General features: G+C 43.6%; 1 protein-coding gene across 2 annotated transcripts in view; it reads left to right on the top strand.

Moving 5' to 3' along the window:
* The window catches only part of dclre1a (DNA cross-link repair 1A (PSO2 homolog, S. cerevisiae)), a 77,163-nt gene that overhangs the window by 17,321 nt on the left and 38,418 nt on the right, over positions 1-21,424 (top strand). The window contains exons 1-4 of one of the 2 annotated variants that reach the window (XM_070876606.1): positions 11,647-11,694; positions 13,330-14,952; positions 16,277-16,410; positions 18,676-18,794. In XM_070876606.1, the coding sequence (XP_070732707.1) occupies positions 11,682-11,694; positions 13,330-14,952; positions 16,277-16,410; positions 18,676-18,794 (1,889 nt within the window). In that variant the 5' untranslated portion in view covers positions 11,647-11,681. Of the gene's footprint in view, positions 1-11,646; positions 11,695-13,329; positions 14,953-16,276; positions 16,411-18,675; positions 18,795-21,424 lie in introns of those variants that run through there. The other variant, XM_070876605.1, reaches the window with a different exon arrangement.

Here is a 21,424-nt window from a genome sequence, read left to right on the forward strand (position 1 = left end):
CACCCACTGACACCTTGGAACAGAGGGTCGCTGCCATGATGAGTCGTGCCTGGAGAAATGCAATCAGTGATGCACAAGGTGGGCCCACACGCTTGGGAGAGGGTAAGTCCCGAAAATGCATCGTGACCCTTCAAATCATCCTGCTGCCTAGCCTGCTATGTGCGAGACTATCAATGTCACCCATCTTGGCCACTCCTGTGCTGCTAACCATTTGACTGTTCGGTTATATTTTAGAGAACATGATGTCAATCCAGAAGATTCAGAGGAAGAGTCAGATGCATGCAATCAAGACCAAGGCAGTGGGGGGGAGGAGGGGGGAATGGATATGTGTTCAGGGAAGAATGTCGATCATAATATGGATCAGTCCATAGTTCAGGGCCTCACTATCCCAGAGAATACCATGAATTCTCCTCCAACATTCCACTCCTTCATCCAACCCCCATCCTTCCATGGGGCTTTAAGTTCTGATGCGACATGTCATCGTCTCCTCGCGTTCCCATCTGCGCTTCATGGTTTCACATCCTTTGAGGTTGAGAGTCACAGTGGTGGTGGTGGAATGCAGCTTGGAACACCCAGTTCCCCACTATCAGAGGTAGAGGATCCCAGTGGTGGTGGTAGAATGCAGCTTGTAACACCCAGGGCCCCATTATCAGAGGTACAGGGTCACAGTGGTGGTGGTAAAATGCAGTGTGGAACACCCAGGGCCCCATTCTCAGAGGTAGAGGGTCACGGTGGTGGAGGTAGAATGCAGTGTGGAACACCCAGGACCCCAGTGTCAGAAGAAGCGGGTCCCAGTGGTGGCGGTGGTGGAATGCAGTATGGAACACCCAGGGCCCCAGTGTCAAAAGAAGCGGGTCCCAGTGGCGGTGGTGGAATGTAGTGTGGATCACTCCACTGTCCCATCCTGCGGCTCGCACTGCAATGGTGCCACGAGGCAGAGCCGGGGGGAGAGGAAGGAGAACCCGAGTAGGCTCTCCTGAGATGCAGCATTCAACAAATGCGCTTGACATTATTGCATTGGGTGTGGAGGCCAATGACCTTACCTGTTCACTGGAGAGCACCATCAGAGGGGTTGATGATGAGTTGACAGCGCTGTGTGGGCAAATAGCAGATATGCCACGTGAACTGACTGCGGGAATTGCAGGGCCAGTGCAAATGCTGGCAGAGGCCCATCGAAAAGTTAGCTGCTGCAATAAGCACACACTTCCCGGCCAATCAAATGCCCCTCCCACTGCAATCCCAATATCAGCCTCTGTAGAGATCCAAGCTGGGACCCCCCCCGCCTCTCTCTCCGCCCCACCCTCTCTCTTCCCCTTTCCCCCCTCTCTTCCTCCCCATCACCCCTTCTCTTCCCCTACAACCCCCCATCCCTTCTCTTCCCCTACACCCCCACCCCCGACCCAAAAATAACCCCCACAGTACCGCAAATATACCCATCCCTTAAAGAGGTACAGGCAGGGGAGCCCCAAGATAATAACGGGATCCAGGAAGGGCCCCCGGCATATGACAGGTATGTACAGGCAGCTCTACCACCTTCCCTGCACACAGGCAGCAACCCGGTCACGTCACCATACAAGAAGTTCCCCTCACCCCGCATGAGAGACAGACACTGCTAAAAGATTTACCCACCCCCAAACCAAATAACAAAAATACAGAATTCTGGCAAAAGGTTGAGGAAATGTTCGATGCACATAATCTAACACTAGGAAACGTACACAGTCTTGTAAAGGCCAAAACCAGTAATGTAAACTGGCAAAGGGCTATCCAAGCCATGCAGTGCACAAGCAACCGAGATGTGGATGAGAGCTGGGTGCAGCCTTTCTTTGCTGCTGGTGTTGATGTAATAGATTTGATGCCACTGTTGAAAATGTTTTCAAATTGAAATTGTGTACTAAGTTTTGTAACTGTACAAGTAGAAAAGTGATCTTAGAGTTTTTAAGTGATCTTAATAAGTTGTTTAAATTTACAGCGTTAAAAGTTATCTTAAGATTGTTCAGTAATTTTGTTCACAAATTGTAATTGTTTACTAAGTTTTCTAACTTTACAACTATATAAGTGTTTGAGGTTGTTAAGTGATCGGAAAGAGTCATATCAAATTTGATACAATGATTTTATTGCAGTAAAGTAAAGTACATTGTAAAGATTTCAATGAAATATATTGTACATTGAAACAGAATCATGATAAGAATGGTTTTATTATTATTGCACTAAAGTAAAGAACATTGTAAACATTTCAATAAAGTTTATTACTTAACATTACAACTGATTCATGGTCCATTATCATACCAAACACAACATTTAGGAACACCTGCAAAAGATAAACATCCCTCACCCCTTCAGTCATGCCTGCCTCCCGCACCTAGCCATGACCGAGGGGCGTGCTGGTGTGGCGTGTCGTGGCTCGGAGATCTCTCCTGCTGCAGTGGGATGGGTGTCCATGGACTGAGGAAGTCAGCGACTAATTGCCCTACAGTATCTGAGACACACAGATCGGTCCTGCTGCTGGCTGCGAGGGGTTGGGTTGGGGGCTGGGGGGTGGGGCGGGGAGGGGAAGTGTGCTGTTGGGAGTGCAGGAGTGAGGAGGGACACACGGAGCGAAGGGTTGGGACGTTGGGGGCGGGGTTGGGGGAAGAGTGCTGCTGGGGGTGTGGGAGACAATGGTGGGTTAGGGTGGCTTACAACACATTACTCTTAACAGTCAGTCCCTGATAGAGGCACAATGCCAAACAGTTAGTTTTACAAATGAGGTGAGTCATTCAAGTAATAGGTTGGGCTAATGGGGTATGATGATTTCCAAAGGATCAAATTAGCCATAATTAGGTATTGATGTGCCTGCCTCAGCCGGGAGCCTACACTTGTTTAATTATAAAAAGAGAACCAACTATCCTCATTCAGCAGATATAAGCAAGATATCATCGAAAGAGGTTTTAGGCCATTTTAAGTGATGTGTTTAATGCTTCAGTCCTTTTTGTGTTTAATTCCCAGCCCCCCCCCATTCCGACTGTGCCTGCACTGAGCTTAACTCTAGGTAAGGTTGTTCTGAACTTACAAAAGTGGGCACTTACTCCATCCTAAGTTAGTTTGTAGTAAGTTTTCACTGCCGAAACTTGCAAAACAGGCCTGAGTGGCTGGACACACCCCCTTTTGAAAAAAAATGCCTTACCTAAAGCCAACCTAAACTAACTCACTAGAACTGGAGCAAAATAATATCCGAGAATTGCAATTTCTAACATACTCCAAACTAAACTAGTTGCTCCAAAAAACTAGGAGCAACTCCACCCGAAACTTGGGCCCATTCTTCCTCCATTTTTTTGCTGGCCTGATTGGTTTTATTCGCCTTTTTACTAGCCGGGTTACCCATCTTACTTTGGGGAAGGTGTAGGGGTCTTGGGCATTCCCTTTAATTCGTGTTTGGGATGCAGGACATCGTCTCTATGTCTCTCCTTGGCACCGTACACCCGTACTGCCACGCTTCTGGGTCAATATGTCTCGTCTCTGCGGGGACGTCGTCTATATCTCTTCCTTTTGCACCGTACTGCCACGCTTCTGGGTCAGTATATCTCGTCTCTGCGGGGACGTTGTCTATATGTCTTCCTTTTGCGCCGTATACCCGTACTGCCACGCTTCCAGGTCAATATGTCTCGTCCCTGCACCGTGCGCTCATACCGCTTGGGTCAATAGATCTCGTCCATATGTCTTCCCTTGCGTCGTACCCTCGCACTGCCGCGCTTCCTACACGCGCGCGTCTCAGAGTATGCCTTTTAACCCCCTCCCACCCGTAGATCATCCCTGTCCTCTGTCTCCGTCCCTCCGGGACCTGCTACAGATGGTTCTTTGTACCAATGTCCTTCCCTCCTGGTTTACAATGCCACAGCTCTAACTTGAAGGTGGTAAATTAAACATACCCCAACAGCTTTGTTCTGTTTGGGAAGTCCTTGTACCCTGCTCGCAGCGCCAAATTGAAGGGGAAAATGGGAAGGCTTCTCTTCCCACGAGCGGGCCCTTTGATATAAAGGGTTGACGCTCGTCCCAACCCGCGTAGCAGCCCTCGAAGTATTAGAGGGATGGCAAGGTATAACAATCTTTAATTATGGATGTCTGGGAACACTTCTCATCACAGCCGCCTGTGAGTGGAGATGTTCCCCGAATAGCAAAATTGTACACTATTTATACATTTTATAGCTCCCGCCGCCCCCCCCCCCCCCCCCCCGGTACAACCTCCCTCGATCTCTAATTGGGTTACCTTATTAGTAATATTTTGGATTGACAGACCAAGACCTCAAGGCAACCTTTGGACCTTAACTGGGATTACCTCATTGGGTTAGAATTTGCTGATCGTACGTAGCGCCTAAACGTCTGTTTAGAGTCTTTTCATAGAGTCTTATCTTGCCGGACTGGACGTACCTTAATGTTATCTGGTGTTTTGATACATCAATGTTGAATCAGAGGCGTCAGGGTCCTTGGTGCTGGAATATGTTAGAATGTGAGGTCAGCCATAGACCTTCTGCCCCTTTTGCTGAGCCGATGTAGAAGCTGGCACTTTAAACCTTATTTCGCTTATATCCCTAATGCCAATTTTCTCTACAAGGTCTAGAATGATACTGGAGAGCTTTTAGTTACTATGGTAACTTTTGTAAGGTCCATCTGAATGGCAGGAATAAATAGTAATGTTCATTGATTGCAGAGATGCAGTTTTTTTAATGGATTGTTAATATTTTTTATTGGAAACATATTGCTGTACCCAATTAAAGTGTGTGAATTATGTGACACATTACATGAACTATGGTTTCAGTAAGACATTTGCTTTTACTTTGGTTAGGTCTGAGCATGAAGTTAGGAGCAACACAAATCCACTACAATATTAGTTAATGTTGCAGTGTGATTAAGATTTATTTTCACTAAATTCATGTGTTAGGTGTCAGCTCTTGGCATAAATTATGCTTTTTACAGACTTGGTTCTTGGAGGACGCTGCAAAGACACTAAAAGGTTAAAGTGAAAATTAGTTCCTGCCTTGGAAAGAGAATATTGTAGGCCAAAACATCACAGAGGGAATAGATGTTCATGGTATCCATGACTCCCACTCTCCATGATGAAGTTAAAGATTTATTAACACCAAACAAAGTGCGTGTAAACATTTTCTGTACTTACCAGATGTTTGTTTTGTACATATTTAAGTTTTTGTACCTATTGGACAGATAAATGATTGTGAAGATGAATTCTATGTGTGCACAAATGACCATTGTGTATGAGTATTTCTATGCATTCTTAGACATTTTCCCAGCATTTACACGTATAAAAGGAGTAGTGGGAGGTGTTGTTTTATAATTCAATACTCTCCTAGGAAAAAAGTGTGGAAAATATCAGTTCTCTGACTTTGCAGAATGCAAAAGTTAAATATGGAATTTTCTCAGTTTTATTTTTTTGATTAGATGTTTCTATTTTTATATAATGCAAATTATAACGGCACTAAATCGTCCCAAATGCAAAAGGAAAATTGGTCACTTGCCATTTAAGTAAGCTTTAAATTTTAATTGAAAAGAAGATCCTGCGCTAAAATAATAAAACAAAAATGTGATGATTTCTAATTGATTGTTTCATTACCTTGTACATTAATCATTTCTACAGGAGACTGTTACATTTCAGGATTTTTAGAATCATTTTTCTACAGAAATAAATATTGACAGGATTTTTGGAAAGAAAAAGAGGCTGCGAGGGCAGTCAAACTTGGGAAACAGATGTTGCAGGGCACAGAGGCCTCGGAATAGGTAGGCTTAGAAAAAGACAGGAGGGGAGAGGTGCTCCCTGGGCTACAGGCCAGAATACAGACGTGTTCTGTTTAAATTTAGGAAGACACCCCACAGATGTGGGTAACTGTATCTGTTCATTATATTATAATGCAGAAGCAAGTTATATTGATTGGCATAAGCGAAACTGATCGCAACTGTTGCTCTCGCCTGATATGAGATAAAGCAGCTTAACTTTTAAATCAAACCTTGTTTCATTAAGTGTGGTCTGCCTTTAGAGAAATTGAAGAAATACTTGTGTGAAAGACACAGATATCCAGCTCGGGTCACAAGGTGGTACTATTGTTACAATCTCAGGTCATACTATTGCACAAGTAGATATAGGGTGGTGTGAGTCATCTGTAAAAGTACGAAGTAACTATTTGTACTGCACTTTTCAGTGACAGACAGCCATCCGTCAAGTCCAGCTATACTGCACTTTGTTGACTTACGGGTGACACGCCTCGCCTCCTGTGAAGCTCTGTGCGCCCCCCCGCCCTTCCCGGCCAGCTGATTCATTCCATGCATGTGGTGCCGAGAAGCAGGACCTGAGGCTCCGACTCTTTCTCCGCCCTCACCCCCCTGCCCCTTCCCAGTGTGAGCGGGTTGAGTGCGGCTGGCGGGGACCCGATAGCAGCAGCCTGGGCCCGTTAGCGAGAGAGAGAGAGAGAGAGAGTAAGAGACTGGGGGGAGAGTGAGAAACTGGGGAAGAGAGACTGGTGGTGGGGAGAGAGTGAGAGACTGGGGCGGGGGGGTGGTGGGGGGGAGAGAGTGAGAGGCTTGGGGGGGCGAGACACGGGTGGGGGGGGGGACATGAATGGGGAGGGAGACACGGGTGGGGGGGGAACATCGTTGGTGTGGATAATATCCAAAAGTCACGACACTGTCACTATTCACTTCACACACTATAAACCTGTCAACAATCCATACACAATGCCTGCCCCATCTATGGAGGGGGGGGAGGGGCGGAGGATGCACTTGCACTGAGATAAGGCACTTCGGCTGGGGGAGGTATGCACTTGGACTGGGGTGTGGGACTTTGGCTGGGGGAGGCATGCACTTGGACTGGGGTAAGGCTCTTTGGCTGGGGGGTGGGGCATACACTTGGACTGGGGTAAGGCACTTTGGCTGGGGGAGGCATGCGCTTGGACTGGGGTAAGGCACTTCAGCCTGGGGGAGGAATGCACTTGCGCTGGGGTGCGGGACTTTGGTTGGGGGAGGCACACACTTGGACTGGGGTAAGGCACTTCGGCTGGGGGAGGCATGCACTTGGACTGGAGTAAGATACTTTGTCTGGGAGAGGGATGTACTTGGACTGGGGTACAGGACTTTGGCTGGCCCTTGCTGTCTTCTGGGGTGCTCTGTCCTCTGTTGCTTCAGGAAGTCAAAGTGGATCGAGTTACAATTTGCAAAGTCGGACCTTGGGATGGGCGGTTCCAGTGACACATTCCTGTGAAACTTCAGGGTGTGGCTTATCCTCCAAGGGGACCAATCAGAAACAAAGGGTGGAACATGTTGGCCATTTTGGCAGTACAAATAAATGCGTCCATAAAAGTAAGATGCTCAGACCAGTTAGGAGAGTGAATTGACGCCGCTGACCCCAAAACATTATCTACGGTGGACCCAAATTTACAGCAATGTGAAACTTGTCTTGATTGCTTTTAAAGTAAAGTAACTTTTTTGTGCACTAGAAGATCTTGTGTGGTGTTGATTCAAATAAGTGCTTTCCTAACTATTAATCGCTATCATTCCTCAGTGATGCCTTTGTCATTGCTGATCAGAGGGAAGGAGCAGTACTTACAAAGAGTAACTTCTACCAATGTCATTCTTATTCTTAATCACTTCAAAATCCTGGAAATTGTAGGTACAGATACAATTTTTTGTACACTTTGTAATTTTTTCATGCATTTATTACGTTAGAAACCTAGGGCCAGACTTTCGTTGCTGCCCGTCCGCAGCCGCCGAGGTCCTGCCGGAAATAGCCGTTTTCTGGGCGATTCCTCTGGAACCACCCATCTGCCGTCGAGGTTCCGCCCAGCGGAAACCTGGTGTGGAAGGGTTCCGCCCATGTCACATTGTCCCGCCTGCCCATGCCGGATGTCTGTGAATGGCCATTTCCCCAGCACTCGCAGATCGGGTGGGAGGGAGGGAGACAGCGGTGGAATGCAATGGGGCAGCACTCGCAGATTGGGTGGGAGGGAGTGCTGGTGGTCATCACATCACGGCAGCCAGTCGGATTCTGCACCATATCAGTGTGACTGCTGGAAGGAAGTTATGTCAATGTTGCATTACTTTATTGCTAATGGTGATGTTTAAATTGAATGTCATAAAACCAACTAAAATGTGTCTCAGCTAATGGAGGCATTTTTGTTACACCTTGCTGAAAGTCCTTCAAAGAGAAGGCCAATGGCGAAGGGAAAATTATTATGAGTGACTGAAAAGTGTTCAGCATCACACATGTTGTACATCCAAGCTGATTCATTAATTGTCTCGTGCAATGTAACTGATGACCATGTCATCTCAGGGGTGGCACTCCTCCACGTTTGGCCTCGCAAAAAGATGGTTGAAGTGCAAGCCTTAAGGTCTGCCCTGCAACTTGGTAATTCCTGCATTCATTGTCGTCTAGCGATGGCCTGATGACAGGACCCATTATACACTGCAGGCAGATGTGGATGGGAAAATATTCCTGATGAAGCAAATGACCTGAGGGACAGATGTGTGTTTCGCGCAATGCACCAGACATGATGTTAAAATGACACATGCACAAACAGAGGGTCAACAATATGAGTATGCACTTGTAAATACAATGAGAAACGTTACATAACTTTATGACATATACATATATTTACACGAGGAAGCAACACCCGCCTCTCTACCCGGCACCACCACCTCTCTTTCCTCAGCCCCCCCCACCTTGCAGCTATGCCTGATTTCCTTTTCTGCCCCTCGCCTACATGATGGAGTGGCCCTCCCCTGCCCCTCACTGCCTCTGGTTGAAGAGGTTGTGCAGGAGGGCAGCGGGATGTGTGCAGATGTGTGCATATCGGTGAGAACGTAGGGCACGGGACCGAAGACGCCGGGATCTCTTGCTCCTCCGCATCTGTGTGCCTTGAGGGTGTGGGGTCAGGGCTTGCACCATGCGTGCAGAAGCCATCTCCTGCCTTATGGCCTCAACACTTTCTGTTGTGCACTCCAACACTGTGAGGAGGCGCTCCATCCTTTGATCATACTGCTGGGTGAATGTAGCGATGCTGGCAGCTATCACAGCCATGGTCTGCAGTATCTCGCGACCTATCTTCATGCAGGTGGTTGATAGCTGCACCATCTGGTTCATTAGAGTGAGCCGTGCTGCATCTGCAGATGGTTGCTCGCTGCTGCTGGGTGGTGGCGCCTTGCTTCCCTTTGAGCCATGGTCTCTGAGCTTGCTTGAGTTGAGGTTGTTGGAAACCTAAGGAAATATGAGCCCGACGCCGAGGTTCTGCGGACACTTGGCTGACTTGGCAGGAGGCTGATGTCAGCCGCTTCCGGCTCCTCCAGGTGAAGGGGCACAAATATGGGCCCTTCTCCCTCCTCTCTCTCTCTTCCTGGCCTTGGGTGGGAGCGGTGGACATGGATGATGTGGGCTGGGGGTGCAGGAAGGATCCGATGTCCTCGAGTGTGGAGAATGTCTGGATGGGAGATGCTGGGGTGTGGCAGCTTCTGTGAAGGCCAGAGGTCAATGGTTTTTCCAGATCCGTGGTGTCCGAATCAGCATCTGCAAGTAGAGGGCAAAATGTCAGTCTATAGGTGGGGGGTTTGGTGGTGGTGAAAGTGAGATGTGAGCCGTTCCATCTCACGTCCACATCAATAATGGGCGACAAAGTGTGCGTTCAACTGCGAGTACCTTAACATTGCATATACTTTCATGCCATGAGCGTCACTGACACCAGAGATGAGTGTAGCCTTACCCTGCGGTAGCACCGGATCTGCATAAACTTTTGTGGTTAGAATGCGGTGATGGCCCACCAATGCCAACGCACGCTCCTCCAGCCTGGTGAATTGACCACATCTTGTGGGCCCCCTACGGTCGCACTCAGGCTTGCTTGTTTGGCTGCTTGTTTTCTCTGCACAAAGAAATGTTGCAGCCTTTACCCCCTTTGCTCATGCCCCCCACACACACACATCTGGTGCACAACCTTTTTGGCCTTGGACAGGAGGGCGCGAATAAATTTGTGCTCACTTTAGCTGCCGCCACTAAATCGTTCCACTGTTTGCAGCATTGGACCCCATCCCACTCCACGTTGCCCATTGCACTGACTATCTGACCTAGGTCCATCCAAAGACGTCGGTATTGGGCTGCTGGAGGCTTGCTACGCCCATCCCGGGTGAGTTCACTGTACCTGCGCTCCACCTGTCACTAGCTCCTCCAACTCCTGCTCATTGAACCATGGAGCTCTGGGCCTGGTTTTGCCCGTCTTCATTGACGATTTTCACTCATCCTGTATGATGAGAGGAATGGCTGTTCAAGAGTCTGGGTATAAATTTGTCACACTGCCCCCTCTGCAACTCAGACTCCAATGCCACCTCTGCTCTCTAACCTCTTAACTCTCTCCTCTCTTCTCTGTCTCCTCTCTTCTCTGTCTCTCCTCTCCCCTCGCAATTGAGTGCTCTCCTTTTATGGCCATGAGTACTTCCTCAATTAGCATGCAAAGGCCACAAAAGGACTACAGGTCCCATCCACAAAACTACAAAAAACAAACGCTGCAATCCTGCTCATGCGCAGTGGAAGCCCTCCTAAAATACCCGAGTGGAGAGGCCTCCACCTGACTCACTCTAATGCCGCCAAATCCCGCTCCCAACTGCCGCTCCCGTTACCGTCCACACAACGGTGGTGAAATCGGCTCCCGACGGGATCCGGCAGCAGCGGGCGCCAAAAAACGGACCTCCCACCCGATGGCCGCCGAGAAATGGGCGGCCACCAAAGTCGACCCCCATACTTTAAACACTGTTTTTCAATTTAGTGAGAATCCAAGATGGCAGCCAAAGAGATTTTCAAAAATTATTTGGAGTCATTTGATTGGTTCCATTTCTTTTTCAGTGTTGTTTATGATTGCTCATTGTTTTCATATATCCTTATTCGTTAAAAGTCTATATACCTCCTTTCTTCTAAAACAGGCACCTAAGGGTACAGTACGGTGGATGGTGTGCACGCAGCCATTCTGCATCCGAAGCATGCCACCCATCATATTGTTTAGGGCTGTTCAGTAGGTGTCCAGGGTGTGTACCTTGAAACTGTTGTTAGGGCCACATAGGCAAATAGGCAACCTAATACCCATTTCAGGCCCCTTTGCCAAATTGGTCTGAATGTTTAGTTTCTTCAGGTGCTCAACAGCTAAGCCAGCGGTCCTTAAAGAGACTGCTGGAGGCTGCCACCCAAAGGTAAGTTTAATTTTTTAAAACTTACCTTATTTAGAATCAGATTCAAGATCATTTGGGGTAGGACATCTCCAAAAGAAAAATGCATACTCATTGGAGGAATGAGGATTTAAAGGGGGAAAAAATGTTCCTTTTTAAAAAAAATCTGGAATAATAGTTAAGTGCCTAAAATTTGCAGTTCCAAATTTTTGACAATATATTGCCATTCAAAAGGTCTAAGTGTGTGCAAAAGATATGCTATTTATTGTAAAGTTAAAGAATGCACCTTAGGATTTGCTGGAAGATTTGTAGTTCAGTCCCATATGCTTCATTCTGTAATATTTATTTGCTCTTAATTTTTTTGTTGAAGCACATTGGGAAGCCTACTTTGGTACCAGACTTATGAAGGAATTCTGAAAGCCTGCTTCAGCCTGAGATTTAAATCTACTTTTACAGAACTGTCATACGGTCTTATTAAACAAATAAAATGAGAAGTTCCTGATATGAAAAACTATGGTATGGCTTTAGTTTCAATCCAAAAGAGCTGAGTGATTTTCATGTTTTCCATCTTTACAGGGTGAGAGCATTTTAGATTTTAGCATGCAGTGCAATTAATGTCTGCTGCTGTACGTTTTGCAATATATCTCATTTACTAGCATTTTTTAATGATCTTCAGTTGTTTTATTTTCACTCCATTATTTGCCCCTGCATCTTTAGCTTTTCCGAGCCTAATATGGAACTGAGATATAAAAGTTATGTAGTCAAATAAGACAGAACTTGAGTCTATAATCTTGATCAGCCCGAGATCAGCCTTAGCTCATTGATAGCACTCTGACTCAGAGGTAAGAAGATTGTGAGTTCAAGTCCTACTCATGAGACTTGAGCACAAAATCCGACACTCCAGTGCTGTACTGAGGGATTATTGCACTGTTGGAGGTGAAGTCTTTCGAAACTGAGGTCCCATCTGCTTTCTCAGGTGGACATAAAAATTCCCATGGCACTATTCGAAGAAGAGCAGCGGAGTTCTTCCTGGTGTCCTGGCCAAAATTTATCCTTCAACTAACATTGCTAAAACTTTGGTCATTATCTCATTGCTGTGTTTCCTACATTACATCAGAGACTACATTCACATTTCCAGCTTTGGTAAAGTTGTTGAACTTCATCTGGAACTCCTCCACCATCCTTGTGCAGAAGCACTCAGTGTCTCTGCCACCTTTCTCCATGCCTCTCAATTGACTGCATGTGGCAGCTTTGCCTGAGAGCTAGTCCCACCTTTCCTCTAGTTCATTGAGGAGGGCCTGCAGGACACCCTCAGCAAAATTGCAGGCCATCTTCCTACCAGCTTTGGTCTCAATTTTGTTGATCATCTGTGAGAAGGGAAATGCTGTTGAGACATTAGAAAGATCACGGCCTTCCAAGAGAGGGGGGTGCCAGAGGGACTGGAGTGCATCATCATCTCCGGCAACCAAATTTTAATTTGATTAAGTTTATTGTCAAAAGTGAATTTGTTTATTTGTTGGTTTTAGTGCCCCTTTAATAAGGGGGTATTTGATTTACAGATCAACTAAAATAGTTGAGACATTGGAAACTGGAAAAAGGACTATATATAACGAGGGAGTGCTGTCTGCCACTCCTTGAACTCCAAAGTCTCCGAAGAAAGCTGCTTCTCCCCCACCCTTTTTTATAGGACTCCATTGGGGGTTCTTTGGGGCCTCATTGATTACAGTTAAATTGGGTGTTTTTTTTTTTAAAACAGTGTTCAGATGTAGTCAAATGAGGTTCCATGAAAACTCTGGTAGAAGTTGCAAGATCAACATAAAACATGCATAAATTGGGTGTAATTACACTGTTGCAGGAAATTTTGCCCATAATGTTTAATTGTAAAATTTAACCATTGGGATTTTCAAAATGGAATTTTGTAGCAGGATTCATCAAAATGCTAACAAAATTCAATGATGGTTGTTATGTTTAAGGAATTAAAACTGCAAGAGTAATCATTAAATACATTTGGAATTACTTTGATATAAAATTACATACATGAGAATATTGTTCACATATTTTGGTCATTACAAGCAGATTTTTTTAAGACATTTAATTGCATTTTAAACAGATACGATTCCATAATAAATCAGTTCACTTCACTATTTTCAGAATGCCCAGATGGCTTGCTCTGTAACAATACGATTCCAAGACACTACAAACGCTACTCCCACTTGCTGCTTGCTGAAAATAGAGCTTTGGGCCAGAATGATGTTCAATCCACGTTTGTCAGTAATTCAGTGAGAGATGCGTATGCAGTTTCACCAGACCTTAACAATAATCGCCAATCCTTGCAGATTGAAGAAAGCCTAACAAACAAAAATCAGAATGTCCTACTACTGCTCAAATCTCCTGCTATCAAAGTTACAAAGAAAAGCTCAAGTAAATTCAAAGCTGCAAGAGCAATAAAAGGAAAGACTTCCCCTTCTGAAAAAGTTTCAAAGGGAGATGTGTCGGTAGCATCACCCAGTAACCTACACAGAAGATTGCCTCGTTCAGCATCACAATTAACAACTGAACCTGGGATTAATATGGATGGATTGTTTAATGAGGCAACAGTTAACAGCACAATAGTAGAGCTAAAGAGTTTATCAGAAGATGAATCTACTTTTGCCCTTGCTCCAAGTGCCAACTATAGTGAGGATGATATCAATTACTCTCCACTTTGTAGTGATGATGAAATTCCAGATCAAACGAGGGTATCTTTTACAAGGAAAAGATTGTTTCATGATCAAACTATTAATCATAATTGTAAAGGTGAAGATGACACTTTTTCTGACTTTGGGGAGCTTGAGAATCATGGACAGGAGTTGGTCCAGAAATCTAGTGGTCTTAAGGACACTGTCATAACTGATGTTGAGGCTATTAGTATTGATCCAGATTCTAGTCTATTAACTGACAGTGCTGATATTCTAAGTAAAAATGGAAAAGGTATTGCAACACAACCACAACAGGTAAAAGCTGTATATTCAACACATGACTGGATTCCATTGGATAATGGGAAGATTAAACAGGTGATTAATTGGTCACAACCTAATTTAACAGGATCAAACTTGATTAAATTGGAACCAGTACACTCAAGTTCTGATAGTTTACTGGAGCCTTTGCAAATTAAACAGGAACCAAGTCAATCATTCCAGTTTACTCAGAGTGCTGTTGTGCAGGAGCATTATAACTACCAAACAAGAAAAGAAGAGAGCGATAATTCTAGCTGTCCCTGGAAGATGTCATTGCCTGATGCTCAGCACTCCTTAGTTTTGCCTTCATTGAATACTGTGAAACACGGAAACTCTTGTTCTGAAGCTCTTATTTTTTCACAAACTGTTGGAGTTCAACAGAGCAGAACAAAGACTTCAGAAATAGCATCACTGGGCTTATTGGAAAGAGGTCCCATAAAAATCCTTAAGAGAAGTGTTCTAAATAAGGAATTAAAACAAACTGATATTGGCGTTTTCTTTGGACTTCAACCAAAAATCAAAGAAGTAAAAGAATGTCCAAAAAACATACCCCAGGAAAAAGCAAAGGAATTGATTTTGGAGGTTTCACATAATGAAAAAAGGCAAAGGCAAAGGAAGAGGAAAATAGAAAGCTCTGTAGGTGATGAAGCTTGCATAGGTGCTGTCGATAAACTTCAAACAGAGCCAGATGGTGGACAACAAAGAACAAAAAGGCAAAGAGGTGGAGTAAGCACATACAAAAAAAATAAGCAGTGTCCTTTTTACAAGAAGATTCCAGGTAAGCCTTCAATTATATCAGCATTACTTTGCTTGAGACCAGTTTATTTTCTTTGGCTAGTAGCCAGGAGTCCAGCAACTGTGTCATGATATATTTGTGTAACATAGAATGTAATTTAAAAGCAAAATACTGCGGATGCTGGAATCTGGAATAAAAACATGTAATTTTATATGTTTACCACTTTCTATAATCAGAATCTACTTATAATAATTTTTTACGAGCATTCCAGCAAATCTAAAGTCACCTACAGTAGTTCTCGGTTCTAAAACTGACCAGCCACCCTTCTACATGTCCCACGATAACACGCAAGCGGCATATAGCGGTAGTAACTTTTCAGGAGCAGATGAAATCAAGTGCTGGTTAACTGTTAGTATATTAGACAAGATGGAGCAGGTATAAATTGTAGGGGGAGATGTTGGTCACAGAGATTTCCACATTGTTGCCCCAATTAAATTATATCGTTGATTAAATATATACATAGAAGTTACAACACAGAAGCTGCATTTGGCCCAACCAATCTGTGTTGCCATTCACCCTCCTCAAACACATAGTCTAAATTTACCTGTCTTGTTTTCACACCCTTTTTATCATTTGTCTGTCGTCCACCTAATCAATCTAACCATTAATGTTAACATACCTGGAAGTGAATGCCTGCATTTATATAGCACCTTTTAATGTAGCAAACTGTCGTAAGGCGTTTAGTAGCGTTACCAATAAAAATCTGACACCGAGCCACAGGAGGAGGTATCAGGACAGATAGCCAAAAGCTTGGTCAAAGAGGTAGTTTTAAGGAGCATCTTGAAGGAGGAGCGAGGCGCAAAGAGGTTTAAGCAGGGAATCCCAGAGCTTGGGGCCTAGGCAGCTGAATGCAAGGCTGCCAAAGGTGGAGCAATTATAATCAGGGATGCGCAAGAGGCCAGAATTAGAGGAGCGCCGAGATCTTGAAGGCTTGTAGGGCTAGAGGAGGTTACAGAGATAGGGGAGAGCGAGGCCACGTATGGATTTGAAAATGAGAAAGAGAAATTTAAAATCGAGACTTTGTTGGACCAGGAGCCAGTATAGGTCAATAAGTGTAAGGGTAATGGGTGAACGGGATTTGGTGTGAGTTAAGGTACAGGCAGCAGAGTTTTGGATGAGTACAAGCAGGTGCCCAATTGCTCAATACCTTCTCCACCTCACTCCAACCACCACCCAAAAGAAGAACTTTGCCTCTGTGTGGGAGTTCTCTACATGTTATGACTATTGACCATTTTGAAAAATCATCCATATCTGTAATATACAACAGCAAACAATCTGCCTTCATGACTGATCTATCTGCTTTCAGGAACTAATTTCACAGTGGATGCCTTCCAATATGGTGTTATTGAGGGTTGTACTGCCTACTTCCTTACTCACTTTCATTCAGATCATTATGGAGGCCTTACCAAGAATTTCAAATGTCCTATTTACTGCAGCACAGTAAGTCTATACGAGTGTATTTATTGAAAATTAATGAACTGCAATTAATGGAATCATAGTAAAACTTGAGCAATAACTTCTCCGATATGTTCCTTATTTTGAAGCGCAAATTTTTATCTCTGGTTTGGGTCGGGCCTTGAACATTATAACAGTGTTGCCCAATACGTTTGCTACAACTTATTGGAAATCCAGATGTGGATACTTGCATTTCTGATTAATAGGCACCATTAGTTAGGCATGTGATCTCAATACTCATTCCCATTGCATGTTCAGGTGCACTTCAACTCTTTGTGCATTTATTGGTAAAATGGTAAGACAAAAAGCACAGTGCATTAGTGTGTTTTTTTTGATCGTTGAATGCTTTACATCCCTGGTACTGAATAGTGGTAGATGTTCAGTAAATATACACAGGTGGTGTACATTTACCTGTTTTCAGTGTATGCAAAGTGTTTGTTACTAAAGTTAGTGCATGTGACTGTAACCACACCTGTGGCTAGCCAACAATTTCTGTTGGACAACACTGTATTATAGTAAAACAAAAGCAAAATGCTGCAGATGCTGGAAATCAGGAATAGAAACGAAAAATGCTGGAAATACTCAGCAGGTCAGGATGCTTCTGTGGAGAAAGAAACTGTTAACATTTCAGGTTAATAGTACTTTGACCTGAAATATTAACTCTGTTTTTCTCTCTCCATAGATGCTGCCTGACCTGCTGAATATTTCCAGGATTTTCTATTTTTATTTCTGCATTATAGTATATTTACGCCTGCATTTGTAATGGCAACCTTTCCGCTAAGTGTTTATCTAGTGCTACTAAATACAAATGCATGAAATATCAAAAAAAAATCCAATAGAATTTTTTCCAATTTGAGAAGTCGGAGTTTATAAGCTGTTAGATTTCTGTCGTGCCACTTCAGATTTATAATTAAACATCCAATGTTGTTTCATTTATAAGTATTCTGTAAAGAATTGATGCTTGTAGCACTATTTCCAAAAATCTATTTGGGATAGTATGTAAATTGGACTTCCACACTGCATTGCATTGACTGTTCTTCATAATTTACATTAATGATTTGTACTTAGGAACAAGTCAAAATTTGCAGATCATATCAAACTGAGGGTGTATAGCTAATGCTGAGGAAGAATGCAACATTATAAGATGGTAGCAGAACTGTGAGATTACAACCATCTGGAAGGATTGAACAAATTGTGGCTTTATTTCTTTAGAAAAGAAGACATGGGTGACATGAGAGAAGTCTTTTAAAATTATGAATGGGTTGGACAGGGTCGATGTGGTGAGAATGTTTCCACTTGTGGGAGAATCCAAAACTAGGGGCCATAAAAATACAAGATAGTTACTAATAAATCCAATTGGGAAATGCAAATTTCTTTTCTCAGAATGGTTCGAATGTGAAACAACTGGCTGCTACAGGAAGTGGTTGAGGCAAATAGCTTGGATGCTTTCAAAAGGAAACTAAATGAGTACTTTGAGAGAAAAGGGAACAGAAAGATATGCGGAAAGGCTGACATGAGGTAGATGAAATGGAAGGCGATTCGTGGAGTGTCAACACGAACACAGACTAGGTGGGCCAACTGGCCTGTTTCTGTGCTGTATATTCTACTAATTCTATGTGTTTTTAGTACTATTAACTGAGACGTAATCGGATCATCTTGTTGGCCAAGGATACAAACTAATTTGGGTACATTCTAAAATGCGGTTGAGAGTGCACATACATTTCTGTATGGAACTTTAATATTGCTTTGATCTCCATTTTGGTATAGCAAATCAAGCTTGCACTTATTAATTTAAAATTGTTAATCTTTAAAAGAAAAGTTATTACAAGTCTGTTGATTAAGGCTGATCCCTTGAGGGACTGGTCCTGGTCTGCAATCAATGCTGTGAAAGGCACTTACTTTCTTGAGCCGGCAGCTCCCGCCTCCCTTTACTTCCGGGTTTCCCAAACCCTGGGAAATCCATGTGGCAGCTGTTAAATTTAAATAAAGTTCTCAATCACACAGTGGGAGCCTGATTTGAATTTGTTAATGGAAGTGCTCACCGTGGGACACTAGCACACTGGGGGGGAATCATATTGAGGCCTTGATGTTTGCTCAACTGATTGATTGATATTCAATACCATTCTGACATTTCATTGAGTAATGCTAAGAGCTGAAAAAGATGCTGGGAAATCTATATCATGCATACATGACCATAATAGGCAGGCATTAATGATTAAATATTATTTTTTCCCCCTTTTTGAATTTCAGATAACTGGCAATTTGGTGATATCTAAGCTTAAAGTGCAGGCTCAATATATCACAAGACTACCCATGAACTCCGAATGTGTTGTGGATGGAGTTACGGTGGTACTTTTGGATGCAAACCAGTAAGTGTTTTACCATATGTTCTAACAGTTATTACCATCACCCCAGCTTCTCTCATGTCCTCCAAAACTCCCAACTTCATGTCTTCTGGATCTGCAATCTGCTGTAATATTACCGCATTGACCTGCTCAACATATCCCTTGCTTCTGGCTAGAAGCTCTTTATTACACTCAAGTCCTACACGGTTTTCTATCCCCACCATTCTCCGAATGTAATTCCCACTTCTGGACCTTGAATTCCAAAAGCCACAAGCTTGAATGCATTTGGCACCTCCACTTTTCCTTGTCAATTTCCCAACTTATCTAAAACGCTGTCATTCACATACCAGGCTGCAAGCCCCGCTCCCCTATACCCTTGTCCTTGACGAACTCTCCTTGCCCTCCAATGCAAAATCCTTGTCTTTATTATTTACAAATCTCTCCATCTATGAACTAGTCTGAACGAGACTGTGCACAACCTTGGTCTATTTAATCCTGAGCTGAACTTCAAACCCTACATCCAAATCATCACCAAGGTTGCCTACTTCCACCTCCACATTATTGCTTGCTCTGTCCCTTTTTTTGTCACCTCTAAAATTGACCAGCACCCTCCTGTCTGGTTTTTCATCCTTCACCCTCTGAAATTCAAAAATTGTTCAGAAGTAAAAGCCTAGGGCTGGATTTTTGGCATTGCTGTTTTCGGTGCGAAAATGGAGGTGGGATGGGAAATTTACCGCCCGATTAACATTTGCGCTTTGTGGAGCAACTTTTGTCATTTGGGCCCTGCGCTGGCGCAAAGGGAGGTGTTGTACTAGCTTTGTGGCGCAAAAGCGGGATCCTCGCCAACTTTAATCCGGAGCCAGGAGCGCTCCAAGAGAGGCCTTAGGAGGGGATGAAAAAAACACAAAAATAAATTCACAAAAAGATTCAAAAAACATTGCCAACACCCTTACCACACACATCCCTGCAAAAAAAATTAAAACTGGAACTTGCCTTTTTTGCATTTTATCCAAGTCATCATCGCCGGCAGGCAGCGGTCATCCGGGGCGGGAGGGGGGTGCGTTTCGGGGTGTACGGGTTGGATGATTAACGAAACTTGTGCTTCTACGCGCCACCGCCTGGACGCAAAACAGCTGACCGCCCCATTTTTCGCCGCGGAGGGTCAAAACCCAGCAAAAACCTGGTCGCAAATGACCCGAATATCCAGCCCTATGCCCTGTCTTGCACAAAGTCCTGTTTGACCTTCACTGCTATCCTTCCTGTTCCCCAGCGTATTGGGTTTAAACTGCTCATCTGCAAATCTCTCCATGGCCTTATTCCACCATATCTCTGCAGACTGGTCTAACCTTGTCTCCAACCCACAACTTCAATCCTCTAACTCTGGCCTTTTGTGTTACCCCCTCCCCTTGCCAATCAGTGAACAGCTTCAGCCACCTCTCTAGAACTTACTCCCTAAATGTCTTAGTCGGTCACTTGTGTTTCCTTTAAAAAGCTTTTTATCAAATCAAATCTTTTTGACCAGGCTTTAATTAAAAATGACTTCCAGGCCAGGTCCACAATCATTTCTGTCTCTGATGAGCAGCTTTAATCATTGTTTTCCTTTTTATAACTAAACTGATAAAAGGTGGCTTTATATAGTGTAGATCTCTCCAGTGATAAGTCATATGTACAACATTGGAATAATCACACACTTAATTGTTCCAAAGTCAAAAGTCATGGTTGTCAGAAACCCGCACAATATGCAACTGAAGAAAAGTAACGGCAGCCATCAGTATTTCATCTCCACTTAATAAAAGACCCTGTAATAATTTACAAATTGCAAAAATGTTATCAATTATTCTTGACTTTACTGTGATTCAATGGGGGACATTTACTGTAGATTAGGCTGTCAAGCTGGTTCTAAGTAGTGTAAAGTGATTAAACCCCAGTCTTTGCACTTTATTTTCTTATTTGTTTCTAGTGATATTTATATTTCCAACATTCTAAATTCTGCTGTATCAATGTTCAAATGACACGTATTTCAGCATATATAGAGCTGTTTTTGTGCTACAGACTTAATTACAGGGAAACTGCACTGACTGCACAAGAAACTCTCCTGAGAAGAGAAGGAAAACATTTAGTCTCGGTTAAAATTGGATTTGTTCCCAGAGGTAAAAGGATAGTCTTCCAATCATTGCTACTCACTGCACACTTGTCTTGTTTTACAATCAAAAATTGACATTCTGCAAATTTGTAATGCTGAATTATAAAGTAATAACCATAATTGTAATTTATAGCACTTGGATACAGTGTTAACTCAACTAATGCCATTCCCACAAAATTATAATCCAATCCTCTGACAGTTTCTCAATGTTCTTTTATCTCCTTTGATCTACAAGTGCTAAAGTTTTTTGTGGCATAATACATTTTCCACCCAAGATTTACATTTTTAAACGTAAAATAGCACTTCAAATAGCACTTAAAATGAAAGGTGACACTAGGTAAGTACATGATGAGCTCCAGGAATTTTATATACAGCTTCCCTCTTTTTCTTCTGAAACCTTGGTATCTTCTCAATGGTAGCACACTTGCCTCTGTCAGAATGTTGTTGTTTCAAGCCCCATTGCAGGATTTGAGCACATAATCTAGGCCTATGCTCTGTGGTATATTTTTTT

This window comes from Pristiophorus japonicus, chromosome 3 (genome assembly GCF_044704955.1).
Source record: "Pristiophorus japonicus isolate sPriJap1 chromosome 3, sPriJap1.hap1, whole genome shotgun sequence".
NCBI classification, from domain to species: Eukaryota; Metazoa; Chordata; class Chondrichthyes; family Pristiophoridae; genus Pristiophorus; species Pristiophorus japonicus.